The sequence below is a fragment of the Lycium barbarum genome, chromosome 9 (genome assembly GCF_019175385.1).
Source record: "Lycium barbarum isolate Lr01 chromosome 9, ASM1917538v2, whole genome shotgun sequence".
Taxonomy (NCBI): domain Eukaryota; kingdom Viridiplantae; phylum Streptophyta; class Magnoliopsida; order Solanales; family Solanaceae; genus Lycium; species Lycium barbarum.
Window position 1 is genome coordinate 96,795,931 of NC_083345.1, and position 16,654 is coordinate 96,812,584.

Sequence of the window (16,654 nt, forward strand, 5' to 3'; positions counted from 1 at the left end):
ACTAAAGTTAATATATTAACCCAAGATAATTTACTCGATAAAAATAACTCAATCTTACAAGATAAATTAAAATTTCTCTCAATATGATAAGCTGCGACAAATATATCCAACGTGGAATGAATGCGCCAAAAAGAAAAGACCAAATAAATAATCAATTAATACTCCAAAACTAGAAACAGCGTAAAAACGTGGAACACATCGATTTGGGTATTGTTGTTTTCTTGTTTATAATTTTCTTAGTTGCTAGCTAGTAATTTCTGGCTATAAATACGAGACTCTCGTATTGAAACATCACAACCAAACTCATCTCTCCTTTGATATTTCATTCTTTCCCTTATTCATATATATCATCATGTTTAAGAATATTGTGGATGGACTTACTGGGCATCATGACTCAAAGAAAGTAAAAGGAACTGTGGTCATGATGAAGAAAAATGCTTTAGACTTTACTGATCTTGCTGGTTCTTTGGCTGATAAAATCTTTGAGACCCTTGGCCAAAAGGTCTCTTTCCAATTGATCAGTTCTGTTCATGGTGATCCAGGTAACTAAGTTCCTTCGTCTCTCCACTTTAAATATTTATCACACATGCATCATCAAATAGTCACAACCCATTAACACGTATATAAGTTTGTTTTGTTTTGTTTTGTACTCCCTCCATGTCACCTTCCTTCACAATCCAATACAATTGGAGAACGACTCTAAGAAAAAAAGACAGACTTTGGACCTTATGGCCGTCTCAAATATGATGACATGATGTTTCTTGGCTATTAAATCAACTCAATAACAATAAAAATAAGAAGTCTAAAGTTAATTATTTCTAAATAAAAATATGAAGTTCAAAGTTAGTTATTTCTAAATAAAACAAAGGATCATTCCTTTTAATATTCTAAACACTAAATGGTGTCACATGAAATGAAACAGTTGATGTATTTATTGATTTCTGTTATCCTGTTATATTTTCAACAAGTAATTACGAATAAGTTCAGAGAAAAAGGGCGAACCCGCTACTAAGATTATAAAATATCTCATGTGCATAACTACTTTAGTGGAGTCCTACATGCTTGTGGGCAATATTATGAAGTATTCCAGAAATAATGATACTTCCTGATCCCCGCTAGGGGTTTACATCGATAGTTTCTACTTTTAAATTTTTTAACACTCTTCTTGGTTGATTGCTGTAAGATGTAGTTATTGGTGCTAAAGTTTAGTTTGAAATTACTATGAAATGTTTAAAACGATTATAATTGATCTTAAATGTAAAAACACATTCAGCAAAATATATTCGACCTAATTTCAAATTCTTGAAAGCAAAGGTTAAGACTTATACTAGAATATTATTAGAGTTGAAATTACAGTTTAAACTTCAAAAATCGCTTTTCGTACGTGAAAAGTATGTTAGCACGTTTAGCTTGGCACACATGAAATTTCACACATCGTACTTTAGGCTATTACCGTCAAGGTTGTTAAAAACTGTCAAATGTTAACCCTTAGATTTTAGAGCTTCAACTCCCCAGTAGGCAAGCTAATTTGGTACTATAAACATAAAGCGGCACTTATTCTTTTGAGAGAGAAAAAAAAAAGATTTTTGATGTGAAATCTGAAAATTAATTCTCTCCCCCGACAAAAAAAAAAATGAATTTGATGCAATATTCTGTCTATTAACTTTTGCTTTGATTGCATTTTTGACTTTTTTACATCATATTTGCATTTAGCAGCATATGAAATTTATAAAACCAAAAAATTCTTATATTAAATAAATAAAAATAATACTTCATTGATCTCATTTTATATAATGGTATTTGCGTGGACGCAAAATTTGAGAACGAGAGTTAATAATTTCACATATACATACATGTAGAGATGGGGGTGGGACAATCCAAAAGTATGAAGATATAACTGCAGAAGAGATTATTTCTGAACGAGAAACAATTAGTCGAGTAACTAAGGGACGGTTTGGTATGCGGGATAAGGTGGGATACCGGATTAGGTTTATATTCTGTTTGGTAGAAATTTATACCTTATACCAAACAGAGTATAATGTTAATCTCAAGATTAATCTTGGATATGTCCACCTTATCCCATCAAATTTAGTATTATTTTATCTCACCTAGGAGATGGGATAAATTAATCTAGAAATACTAATCCTAGAACTATAATTCCGAGATAACTTAATCCCCACACCAAACGACCCTTAATAATGAACTTTGCTTCATCCTCGCAGCCAAAGCTATCTACCAAACAGAAAGTACATGCCTTCCCTATTAAAGCTATCAATATTGTGGAGATGAATGGGGAGAATTTAATGAGGTTCTTAACTCTAACAAATGAAAAGATGATAAAATTATCGCTTCCAGCAAGATCTATCATCGAATAATTACGGTTACAAATGAAAATATGATAAAAAGAAAATATAGCATCCAGCAAGATCTATTATTGAATAATTATGACCACAAATGAGAATATGATAAAAAGAAAATATAGCATCCAGCAAGACATTGAATAATTATGACCGTAAACGATATATAAGTTAATTTACTCAGTCATCTATAAGATTAGGTACAATTTAATCTTTTACTACCTATATATTAGCGATATATGGTGAATAGCACATACGTATTGTTGATACTGACAAATAAGTTTTATTTAAGGTGCGTGACTAAGATAATTAATTTGGCAATCAATATATTAATTACTTTCTCCATCTCAATTTCTGTGACACTTTTTCCTTTTTAGTCTATTTAAAAAAAAAGTCACATTTCTATATTTAGTAACAATTTAACTTTATGAGATGATTTATAGCTACCCAACTATCCAAGGCTTGTTTTGGACCACAAATTTCAAAAGTTTTTTTTTTATATACTTCATGCCTAGCCAAATGGTGCCACGTAGATAGGGACGGATGGAGTAATTTCTTAATTGTAGAGTACTAGACAACGTATTAGCTAAAAACAAGACAATGATTAATGATCTCTCAAATCATACGTATTTGTCTAGTTAAACATGAACTCAAGATACATTCAGCAATTGCGATTGGATAAGACGCAAGGCTCTTTGAATTTACAATTCAGGATTTTGTTGGACCAAATTGAAAGGCAGTTTAAGTTTTCTTGAGCCAAAATTACTGAATATTTTTGTATCCTGCTTTTCTTTAGGACTATCGATGAATTTTAATTTATTCAAATTAGTCAATAGCGCTAAACGTTATACCCCAACAAGAAGCATTTGATATTTCACTGGATTTTCTTCATAAACAACGGGTGTATGCCTTGTCACTCTTGTCCTATCTAAGATTACTTGTAATTGATTGTATACCCTCAATTTTCACTATCCAGAAGTGGCCATTTATTATTTTTTTCGTTTTGATCAAACTTCGCAGCAAATGGTTTACAAGGGAAACGCAGCAATGCAGCCTACTTGGAGAACTTCGTCACTACTTTAACCCCATTAACAGCAGGGGAATCAGCCTTTGGTATCACATTTGATTGGGATGAGGAATTTGGAGTGCCAGGTGCGTTCACCATCAAGAATATGCATATCAATGAGTTCTTCCTCAAGTCACTCACCCTTGAAGATGTGCCTAATCATGGCAAGGTCCATTTTGTTTGCAATTCTTGGGTTTATCCTGCTTTTAGATACAAGTCAGATCGCATTTTCTTTGCAAATCAGGTATATATAGTTACTTCTGCAAGTATTTAGGCACGCATGTAAAAAGGGCAACGCGCAAAATCAATGTTTTGATTGTTGTTGCAGCCTTATCTTCCAAGTGAAACACCAGAACCATTGCGCAAGTACAGAGAAAATGAATTACAGGTCTTAAGAGGAGATGGAACAGGAAAGCGTGAAGCATGGGATAGAGTTTATGACTATGATTTCTACAATGACTTGGGTGATCCAGATCAAGGTGAAGATCATGTCAGACAAATCTTGGGAGGTTCTGCTGACTACCCATATCCTCGGAGAGGAAGAACAGGCAGAGCACCAACACGAACAGGTTAGGACTTCACGAAAATTACTTCATCCAATGAGTATATATAATTTACTTTAAATTTTTAGAAACTAAGTTTCAGTGTTATTTTTTTTTCCACCCGTTGAATAGATCCTAAAAGTGAAAGCAGAATTCCACTTATTCTGAGCTTAGACATCTATGTACCGAGGGACGAGCGTTTTGGTCACTTGAAGTTGGCAGACTTCCTAACTTACGCGTTGAAATCCATTGTTCAATTCATCCTCCCTGAATTACATGCTCTATTCGATGGAACCCCTAATGAGTTTGATAGTTTTGAGGATGTACTTAGAATGTATGAAGGAGGGATCAAACTTCCTCAAGGCCCTTTATTCAAAAGTCTCACTAATGCCATTCCTCTTGAGATGATAAAAGAACTCCTGAGAACTGATGGTGAAGGAATATTGAGGTTTCCAACTCCTCTAGTTATTAAAGGTACAAATGATACATCCTAACAACCATCCTAATTAACCGATTTGTTTTCCCTGTGTGTATGTATGATTTAAGTATTGATTGTGCAGACAGTAAAAGTGCATGGAGGACCGATGAAGAATTTGCAAGAGAAATGCTAGCTGGAGTTAATCCTGTCATAATCAGTAGACTCCAAGTAAGATGGTTTCTTTGCTCATCTTTAAAGACGACTAGGAAATAGGTGACTAAAGTGTCGAATTTACATTAGGTTCCTTTCTATTATCTATAATCTTCTTGTGGACAAAGAATATTGATCTTTTGTTTCTTTTTTAATCTGTAGGAATTCCCTCCAAAAAGCAACCTGGATCCCCAAGTATATGGAAATCAGAATAGTACAATTACTGCAAAACACATAGAGGATAAGTTGGATGGGCTAACAATTGATGAGGTAATTCATTTGCTCTAAATTCTACACTAGTTTGTACAGTTAACATAGATTCCTTTCACAAGAACTAAATAAGTATTTTGGCATGTTATTTGACAGGCAATCAATATGAATAAACTTTTCATATTGAACCACCATGACGTCCTTATACCATATTTGAGGAGGATAAACACCACAACAACAAAAACCTATGCCTCAAGAACTTTACTCTTCTTGCAAGACAATGGATCTTTGAAGCCACTAGCAATCGAATTGAGTTTGCCACATCCAGATGGAGATCAATTTGGTCCTATTAGCAAAGTGTATACTCCAGCTGATCAAGGCGTTGAGGGCTCTATCTGGCAATTGGCCAAAGCTTATGTTGCAGTGAATGACTCAGGTGTTCATCAACTAATTAGTCATTGGTAATCCCTGTCAAAATACTTCTCTAATGATTTATGACACACAGTCGCGACCAATTCAACACATGCTAAAATAGTATTAATCTAACACATTTGGTCATCTTCGCAGGTTGAATACACATGCAGTGATTGAGCCATTTGTGATTGCAACAAATAGACAACTAAGTGTGCTTCACCCTATTCATAAGCTTCTATATCCGCACTTCCGGGACACAATGAATATAAATGCTATGGCAAGACAGGTTCTAATCAATGCTGGTGGAGTTCTTGAGAGTACAGTTTTTCCTTCCAAATATGCCATGGAAATGTCAGCTGTTGTTTACAAAAATTGGGTTTTCCCTGATCAAGCCCTTCCGGCGGATCTTGTTAAAAGGTACTAAATGATAAGCTCCATCAAAATTTTAGCTTAGGGACTAAGTTTCATAAATAACTTTACAAGGAAAAACACATAGTTTAATTGTTTATATGACCATTATATTTTCAATCTCAGGGGAGTGGCAGTTGAGGACGATAGTTCCCCGCATGGAGTTCGTTTGCTGATAAAGGACTACCCATACGCTGTTGATGGCTTAGAAATCTGGTCAGCAATCAAAAGTTGGGTGACAGAATACTGCAATTTCTACTACGGATCGGCTGAAGAGATTCTGACAGACAATGAACTCCAAGCCTGGTGGAAGGAACTCGTGGAAGTGGGACATGGTGATAAGAAAGATGCACCGTGGTGGCCTAATATGGAAACACCTGAAGAGCTAATCGATTCTTGTACCATCATTATATGGATAGCTTCTGCACTTCATGCAGCAGTCAATTTCGGGCAATATCCTTACGCAGGTTACCTCCCAAATCGTCCTACAGTAAGTCGAAGATTTATGCCGGAGCCAGGAACTCCTGAGTATGAAGAGCTAAAGACAAATCCTGATAAGGCATTCCTGAGAACAATCACTGCTCAGTTACAGACATTGCTTGGTGTTTCCCTCATAGAGATATTGTCAAGGCATACTTCAGATGAAATTTACCTTGGACAAAGAGACTCCCCTGAATGGACTAAGGATCAAGAACCCCTTGCTGCTTTTGACAGATTTGGGAAGAAGTTGAGTGACATTGAAAATCAGATTATACAAAGGAATGGTGACCCTATATTGGGAAACAGGTCAGGTCCTGTTAAGGCTCCATATACATTGCTTTTCCCAACAAGTGAAGGTGGACTTACAGGTAAAGGAATTCCCAACAGTGTGTCAATATAGACCTTTTTAACTCTGGAAGCCAAATTAACTATTGAGCCATGAGAAGGTCAACATTGAAGAACGAAGAAAGCTGGAGTTTGAATAAATCTTGTAATAAAGTTCCATTATTTTAAGTGTGGTTCCCTTGTTTGCTTTATTTTTGTAAGTTTTATTCTCCTAAAGTTACTGTATTTCTGTTTCAACCTTACCGGTCATATATTTCCAGTAAGTTGTTAAAATAATGCAAATAATTCCAGCCGAAAATTCCTATATATTATGCAACTTGTAATCATTATGATCATTGAAAATATTTTGTAAGATGTGACTTACGTTTTGGCCCATTAATTTCAATTCAATAAATATTAGCTAAAATCCTATTGGCTAATAGGGAGATTACCTTTTGATACAACTTATTACTCACAGGATAGAAAGCGGGAGATAATGTTTTGCCTTTAAAAGAATAAGAGCCTGTTTGGATTGACTTATTTTAGGTGTTTTTAAGCCAAATACCTTTCAAGTACTTTTGTAGTATTTGTGTAAAATAAAGAAGTGTTTTTAAGCTCTTGTTTTTAAGCTAAAATGACAAAAATAAGCAATAAGCTACAATCCCTAATGGCTTTTGGCTTATAAGTCAAAAGTCATAAGTCCATCCAAACGAGCTCTAAAACAACTACTCCATCTAACGTAATTTATCTATGTATAACAAATGACAAGGGAGAAAAAGTTCTCTAGAAGTCAAAAAGGTTGGCAGTGATTTCCGCTCAAACTCGCTTAAGAACGCATTGATGGATTGAGGTATGTTTTCATAACTGAAACTCTTATGTCATATAGAATCTTTGGAAAATCATGAAGTTCCTGCGATCTTAAAGTGTGTAAGATTTTATGTTTTCCAACCTAAGTATCTATAAAGATTCTAACATTATCAGAGCACTGATGTGAGATTTAATCATTGTATTATTTCATCTTCTCTGTCTGTCCTATGGACATAGGCCTGGCCAAACCTTATTGAATTCTTGTACTACAGTCAGACCTTTCTATAACGGCACCCGCATATAATAGCACCTCTCTATAATAGCTAAGATTTTTCGAAACCGATTTTTTATATTATATTTTACTTTTCTATAATAGCATTTCACCTGTAACAGCAACAACCAACTTTATAGCAATACGCGCTTTGTAAAATTACCCCCCATATAACAACCATCTTCTTTTTTTGGTAATATAATAATTAACCATCTTTATAAAAATAGAATATTCATGATTACCAAAAATAAGAGTAGAAATTTTGACCAAATATTTGATCATTTAATACACTATTTATGACAAAAAAATATCATATGAATATATATATTTTCATCATTAAACGATTTTCCTTCTTTATACAAAGTGTGATTAAGTTTAGAATTTGACAATTAAAAATAAAAATTAGATTAAGCGTCTTTTTTGTCTATAACAGCGAAGTATTATTTAAATGTCAATACTATTATAGGTATATAACAGTCATTCTCTATAACAGATGAAACATTTCGGACCCAGCAATGCTGTTATAGAGAAGTTTGACTGTATTTCTCCTTCTCAATTCCCTCTGTATATAAGTGTGCTAGTCAATCTATGATGTTAACAATCCAACCCCCTCTCTCGAGGATATGTATACCAATTCCTTATTTGAGACATTTTCTAAGTTAATAATATCATTTGAGACTTGTTGACATGGATTGGGCTGGGAGTTGAGGGGTTTGGAGGTGACTCGCCACCATTGACTCTCATTTTGTTGTTGCAGATTTTTTTATATCTGGTGCACTATGCAATATCGACCAAGTGGTGCAATCGTGGTTAAGGTGAATTCAGCCTCCAGCGCCATTAAGGTTGAAGGGCACAATCGTGATGTCCAGCCACTTAGGTTGGCTTCTGCAATTTCTCTAAGTTAAGTGACTGGCTAGATCACGATCATGGTATATTGGTGTGGTAGCGTAAAATAATTCATTAAACGCTTGTGGTTAGACCCGAATTTGGTAACTTATGCGTATCTATGTGGGAAAGTCAATATCTAAGCATGTATAAAGTGCACAAAAAAATTGGGGTTGAAAAGAATTGAATAGAAATAAAGTTGGAAAAGAATCTGGGTCAAGATACGACTGACTTACAGACCGTATATTTGATAATGGGCTGCATGTCAAGCCGTATGTGGGGTCCAAAAAATTGCTGAAGGTTGGGGAAATTTCAAGTCTTTAAAGTTTACTTACAGAGTCACTTACGGACTGCATATCAACAGTATATCCACCGTCTGTTGAAAGTACTGAAAGCTTAAAAAGTCTGGGTTGGACTGTATGTGCAACATATGGCGTATGTCACCATATATTCATCATATATCAGTAATATATCCATCGTCTTAAACTTTAAGAGTTAACATACAGCCAACATACAGGCTGTATGTGGTGGCCGCATGTTACTGCTCGTACCTTTATACGTTAAGTTTCCTTATGAATTGGTTGTTATAGATTTGAGATACAGAATTATCTTCCAGGTTTCATAAGGTTAGACATGTTCATCCTGAGTATATTAGGGTTTAAGTTCACGCTTAATATGTCATGGAAGGATTAGAGGTTAAACCAAACGAAGAGAATGCGTTTCAAAAAAGTTGGGTTTTACGGTTGGATATACGGACCGTATATCTAGTTAACCCCCAACGTAAATTGATAATAGTAGGGATGAGCCACTGTTGTGATTTTACGGTCCGTAAAAGTGGATTTTGGTGCTAGCTTTCTTTTGATATATATTTCGTACCCCGTTGTTTTTATCTCACTTCCCTCATTTCCGTAGACTCCAAACACTTCTAGAAACCTCTCCAACATATGTAACCAACCCCCAAGTGAAATTAAGAAATTAAAGTGAGGATCAAGTGCTAAAGTTTTTCAAAGTGTGACTGACGCTTGTTTCTCTTCTTTGTAGTAGCTTTGGAGGATACTTCAAGGTGAAGTAATCTCGGAATTGAGGTGCTCTTGAGTTCTTGAGGTAAGACTCCATCATATTTCCATATTTATGAGTTTATGTGATGGTTATGCTAGGTTTGGAGGGAAAGAAGTTGGAGGAAAAGTTCAAATATGAACTTGATTTTATGTTGAGTTATAACCTATGTTGAGCCATGATTGTTAATGTCTTTTCTTGAACTAAAATCTTGTTGTATGGATAGTAGTTAATGTTGAGATTGTGTTGATCTTGTTATACTTGATGTATTTGGAAGAAGGAGGTGTATAGGTGTCGTATGCAAAGCGTATATCGGACTGTCTTATTGTACATCTCTAAATGTTGATGATATGAGTTTACAAAGGATCATATGAGGTTGTTGTGGATTGTTGGCTGTTGGATGTGTTGTGATGGTTAAGAAATAGGAGAAATGCTGCCGTTTCATTTTAGAATCGATTTATCATTTGACATACGTTATATACTAGTAGCATCTAAGCTTTTAAATGCCTTCCTATATTATAAGATTGGAGCACTAGCCCGACAAATTCACTGTGGAATTTTATTGATAACTTGAGGTATGTTAAGGCTAACTTTCCTTCTTTTGGCATGATCCTTATGACCGAAACGTAAACGTAACGCTACTCCATAAGCATTATCAAATGTAATAGCTTCTTGAACATTTGAAGAAATATAAGAACCTATTTTTTTTCTCATCAATATATTTATAACCAAGTATACATTTTTGCATATTCTAATTATGATCAATCCAATGTGTTTTAACACATAAATAATCATTGTCATTAACACTGCGACCTATATCAGAAGTGACAGACACTCTAGTATCAAAGTGATGGAATACACAATGCATCTACTGACAATAATCACTTTGAAATTTAAAAACATCGACTCTAACAGTGGATCTAGGAATACCTTGAAAAGTAGGGTTATACTGTAACGACCCGTTTGGTCGTTATAGCCTTTTCGGTGCTTTTGACCCTTTCCCGAGCTTGTTTAGCTCACATTTGACCCGAAGGGACCATTAACACGCTTCCCTAGGTCTATGGTTATGATTTGGGTGACTTTGTGGGAAATTTGGGCTTAAAGGGAAAAAGAGTTGACTTAAAGTTGACTTCTAGGTAAACGGACCTTTTTCGAGAATACGTCAATTCCGAGACGGACCTTTTTCGAGAATCCATCGATTCTGAGAGGCCCGGATTATCTTTTAGAACTTGTGTGTATATTTGGTTCGGTTCCCAATGCACTCGGGTGCATTTTGAGACTTGGATTGAGAAGTTAGTTTTGAGGTATCGAGTGTTGACTCGGTCAATGAGACCTTCGTTAGGAATTCCGAGGACATGAGTGCATTCGTAGCGTGTTTTTGTGTATGTCTGCATATATGGTTTGTGAGCAGATGGTCTCGGGTGATAGTCGGGATTTCGAGTTGAATTAGTGAAATTGGGAGTTTCTGGTGTCTGGTGCTCGCTATGGCGGCACCAGGACCGCGACAACAGTACCACAGAAACAGTGGCCTTGTCACTGTATCAGCCATGTGTAATTCTGGTGGACCGCGGAAGCGGGACCGCTAAAGCGCTAAGATGAGCGCGGAAGTGGTTGACGGGCAGTTTGATTCATTAAATGAGTGTTAAAAGCCCTATGTCTTTTATTCAATAGCATTATGACTTTAGAGTTTTTTGGGAGCATTCAAGGTTGTTCTTCATAGGAAATCATTGTGGTAAGTTTCTTCACCTTCCTTTCCATTCCATGTTACATTATTCACCTTAGGAATTCATTAAGCATGCTAGTTTCCTTAAGAAATGGTGCATTGAAAGAGGGTTTTGTGGGTTCTTCACTATAGGCTATTAAATCTTGGTTTATTGATTGGGTTAGCTTCATTAAGTATGGAATTGATGATTAGAATCTATTATTTCATGATTCCTTCCTAATTAGTAGCTAATTTATGGAAGTGGAAGTTAGGGTTCATACCCAAATTTGGGGGTTTTGCCTAGAATCTGAATTTAAGTGATTTATTAGTTCTTCTAGCTTATAATTGATAGGAATTGATCACCTAGAACATTAATTTCATGTTGAGACCTATAGATTCCTTATTCCATCTTTCTAGTTCATAAACCCCATTCCATAGGTGTCACACCCCGAACCATAGCCCGGGTGACCGAGTGAACCACATGGCTTGCTGACTCAACATGGGCATGAACTGATGCAAAATAACTATGAACATGCATAATTTAAGTAAAGTATGAGACCATAAATCATAAGTCTGAAAATATCATAATGTCATAATGCGGAATAGTCTGAACAAACATAATAATAATAAGCCAAAATGGCTAGACGACTCTGAATATCTGACATAACATAACTGACTAATCTATGAAACCTCTAACATGAATCTGACTACTAAACTGTTTTACCGGGACAAGGCCCCCGACATACCTTAACTGCATGACTGAAATAGACATAAGTAAAGCTAAAACCTCGAATAGAATGGGGCTCACAAAAAGCTGATACGTGCTGATCTGTCGTCCTGTAAATATGCATCGTGAAATACAGGCCCCCAGGCAAATAAAGGGGACGTCAGTACACTTGAATTGTACTGGTATGTAAAGCAACTGAATGAAGTAAAGCATGGCACATGAAGTAATATAACATGAGTAAAATATTCTAAGTGAGTAAAGATATCTGTGGGAGAGCATTAGTATAACCGACATGTAACTACCACGTAAGAACATGGCATCTGATCTCTGCCCGATTAGCTATGTTATCCTGTATGTTGCCGGGGTACATGACATGAACATGAATGGATCCAATAACCACAATGGGCAAACATGAAGTTATCGTCCTAACTGGGTGGAGAGATCCTTATCCTATGCTGGCATATGTAGTTTCAAGCTATCTGAGCCTTCTTGGTAATCTGTGCAACTCCCAATACATGTACATGGATATAGTTGTCTTAGTAGCCCATGAATTATATAACTTGCTTGTAAACATAATTCTTACTTGTATTACCACATGAAGATAATATATAATATAACTTTTATGAAGACATGGAAAACATGTAGGATTTTCATGAAAATAAGCATAATAGTTCATATCTTGCATGTTAGAACCCATGGAATGCAAAGTATGGATTTTCATGGATGAAGGACAGATTCTTAATAACTAAAAAGGAATATTAAGAACACAATAACGAAGTAATCATACAAACATGGTATATCATGGTACATGAACTTAGGGTTATCATGAATATGTCTAAAACCCTAATTTTGGTGAACTATTGTATAATCATGTACGAACGTGACGTGGGAAAGAACAAAGATGTTTCCACACATAGATAGGAACCCTATATACCTGTTAATGCTCCAAAACTTGCAGAAAAGGTCTAAACTTGAAGAAGAAATTTCAAAAGCTTTAAATCTTGAATCCTTTAGATCAGTTTTCTTGAAAACCCTAGGTTAGGAATAATGAATTCTTATTTAGGAATCATAGATACATGTTAGAATTCACTAAAAAGGCATGAAATTAACTTACATTGACGTAGTAGGATGAGGAGAGGAGAAACCTTCGTTCTAGGGCTTGGAGAGAATGAAGAATATGGAAAAAGAATTGAAAACGCGTTTATATACTGTTCAGTCGTCGGGCCGATATACGTTACCTTTTATGGTCCGTAAAAGATTTATAGTTCATGAAAGGTGATCGTAAATCGGTTACAGAAACTTGGAAATTCTCCCCAATTACGGTTCAAAAGTACGGTCCGTAAAAATTATACGGACCATAAAACACTACCTTAAATCAATTACAGTGAGCTGGGTTTTCTGGGGTTCATATACGGTTCATTTTACATGCCGTAAATAATTTACAGTCTGTAAGACCTGATGTAAAATTGGGATCGCTGAACTGAAACGAAATTTGATCCTAACACTCCCCGCCTTGGTTTCCTAAGTCCTGAATCATGAGCATGACTTAGTTTAAGGTACGAGGTTTTACAATAGGTTGGGATTTGGGTCTTGAATAGAAGTAAGGTTTGAATGACTAGACTTCTATTATCTCGAGGCTTGAATTTGCGACGAGAACGGGGTAATCCTGTGATAAAATCCATATTAATCACATCCCACTTCCACGCTGGGATCTCCATTTCTTGTAATAAGCCACTGGGTTTCTGATGTTCGATCTTTACCTGCTGCAAGTGGGGTATTGAGCTACGAAATTAGCAATATCTTTCTTCATACCATCCCACCAATAAAAGCCCTTGAGATCATGGTACATCTTGGTGGATCCGGGATGAATGGAATACCGGGAGTAATGAAATTCTGACATGATCCTGTCTCGAAGCCTGGTTACATTTGGAACGCACAAACGACCTCGATATTTGAGAATCCCATTTGAATCCAGTTCAAAGGCTGAGATCCAATTTTGTTTCACTCTTTCTTTAATATTTGCTAAGACTGGATCTTCATTCTATTGAGTCTTTACATCCGAGGCAAGAGCCGATTGGGATATGTTCTGTAAGGTAATCCCAGTATCTTCTGAATCCAGCAGGCGAACTCCCAGATTTGCTAAGCGATAAAATTCCCTAGTTATTTCCAACCTTTCCGCTGGCACATTTAATAGGATACCCATCGATTTGTGACTTAGAGCATCAGCAACAACATTAGCTTTGCAAAGGTGATACAAAATCTCAACATCGTAATCCTTTAGCAATTCAAGCCACCTTCGTTGTCTCAAATTCAGTTCCTTTTGCTTGAATATATATTGAAGGATTTTATGGTCTGTATAGATATCAACATGGACTCCATATAAATAATGCCGCCATATCTTCAGGGCGTGAATCACCGCGGCCAACTCCAAATCGTGGGTTGGATAATTTTGCTCATGTTTTCGTAGCTGCCGAGAGGCATAAGCGATCACCTTACCATTTTGCATCAGTACACACCCTAGACCTGTGCGTGACGCATCGCAGTATACAGTGTAACCCTCGGTGCCTTCTAGAAGAGTAAGACCCTGAGCGGATGTCAACTTATCTTTCAATTTCTGGAAACTCCGCTCGCACACTTCTGATCATTGAAACTTGGCCCCCTTCTGAGTTAATTTTGTAAGGGGAGCTGCTATGGAAGAAAATCCTTCTACAAATCTTTGATAATACCCAGCAAGGCCTAAGAAACTTCGGACTTCCGAAGCGGTCGTTGGTCGTGGCCAATTCTTAATGGCCTCGATCTTCCAATTATCAACCTTTATACCTTCATCGGACACGATATGGCCTAGGAAAGCCAGCGAAGTTAGCCAAAATTCACATTTGAAAAATTTGGCATACAGCCTTTGATCTCGCAATGTCTGCAACACCTTTCGGAGGTGATCCTTATGTTCCATCTCCAAACGAGAATATATCAAGATATCGTCAATGAACACTATAACAAAAACATCTAAGAAGGGCCGAAATACTGTGTTCATTAATGCCATAAATGCCGTAGGAGCATTGGTCAATCGAAAAGACATAAATAAGAATTTAAAATGCCTATATCTCATTCGGAAAGTTGTCTTTGGAATGTCTTCCCCTTTCACTCGTAGTTGATGATACCCTGGCCTTAAGTCAATCTTCGAGAAGAATTTAGCACCCTGTAGTTGATCAAACAAATCATCAATTCTAGGCAACGGATATTTATTCTTAATTGTCACCTTATTCAATTGCCGATAGTCAATACACATTCTTAGGGAGCCATCCTTCTTGCGCACGAATAATACCGGTGCTCCCCATGGAGACGTACTGGGCCTAATGAGGCCCTTATCCAGTAAGTCCTGCAATTGCACCTTTAATCCCTACAACTCAGAAGGGGACATACGATAAGGGGGAATAGAAATGGGTTGAGTGTCCGGATACACGTCGATAGCAAATTCAATTTCCCTTTCGGGAGAGAGACCTGGTAATTCATCGGGGAATACATCTTGGAATTCATTAACTACAGGAACGGATTGCAAAGTTGGCGGTTCGGCCTTCGTGCTCCTAACTGGAACTAAATGATAAATATATCCTTTGGAAATCATTTTTTGTGCCTTAAGGTAGGAAATGAACCTACTCTTTCGAGCGAGAGTATTTCCCTTCAATTTGAGAACTGGCTCCCCCGGAAACTGAAATTTCACAGTTTTGGACCAACATTCCACTTTGGCATAGCAAAAGGCTAGCCAATCCATACCCATGATAGCGTCAAAGTCCACCATTTCTAACTCCACTAAATCAGCAAAAGTTTCACGACCACATATCGTAACCATACACTTATGATAAACTCGTCTCGCAACAACAGATTCCCCGACCGAAGTAGAAACTAAGAAGGGCTTGGGCAAAGATTCGGGCTTGATACCAAACTTATCGGCAATATAAGGAGTAATATAAGATAGTGTGGAACCTGGATCAATCAATGCATAAACATCGTAAGAACAGATGGATAAAATACCTGTCACAGCATCTGGGGACGACTCAATATCTAGCCGCCCTGTAAGTGCATAAATACGGTTTTGGCTATTGCCGGAACTAGGCACCTGACCTCTTCCCCTACCTTTACCAGTTGGAACTGAGGAAGAACCTTGCCCAAGAGGGAGAACAGAAGATGAAGAACCTGCGATTGAACCTGTCGGCTGAGACGGGCCTCCTCTACTGTGAGATGGATAGTTTTTCATAACATGGCCAGGCTGCCCACAAGAGTGACACACCCCCATACCCTGGCGGCACTAGCCAAAGTGTCCCTTACCGCACTGATCACAATGGGGCATTGAGGGCCTTACCTGGCTTGATTCTCCCTTATAAGAAGGAATTAGCGGTCTCGAACTCTGACTCGGTCCAGAAAAAGTGGGTTGATCATAACGCTGCCTTAAAAATCAAGAGGGGGCACTAACTTCTGAAGGAGCTGATCTTCTATAGGAATAGGGCCTATCACCTTCCTGATAAGCACTTGAATAACCTGCAGACCAGGCCCGCTTATAACGGCCCCCATTCGGGTCTTGCTCGGTCTGCTGTTGACGTTCAAGGTCCTCTAAATTTTGAGCACACGCCTGGATACGAGCAATATCCAGTCACAAGATGGTGTACCCTATCTTCCTTGTCAGCCACCGTTGTCGGAGCATATCTAGCCAAGGAGTTGAACTTCAAACTATTCTCCCGGACGCTCATATTGTTCTGGCGAAGCAATAAAAACTCATCAGCCC

At 37.0% G+C, this 16,654-nt stretch overlaps 1 protein-coding gene across 1 annotated transcript; it reads left to right on the forward strand.

The window, feature by feature from the left end:
* The first annotated feature begins 281 nt into the window (after positions 1 to 281).
* Positions 282 to 6,813, forward strand: LOC132609108 (linoleate 9S-lipoxygenase 6). The gene is made up of 9 exons (XM_060322963.1): positions 282 to 542; positions 3,378 to 3,667; positions 3,752 to 3,992; positions 4,098 to 4,439; positions 4,526 to 4,611; positions 4,756 to 4,863; positions 4,960 to 5,264; positions 5,371 to 5,634; positions 5,752 to 6,813. Exons 1-9 carry the CDS (start codon positions 353 to 355, stop codon positions 6,503 to 6,505), a joined length of 2,580 nt encoding a protein of 859 aa, XP_060178946.1. The 5' UTR covers positions 282 to 352; the 3' UTR covers positions 6,506 to 6,813.
* The last annotated feature ends 9,841 nt before the right edge of the window (positions 6,814 to 16,654 follow it).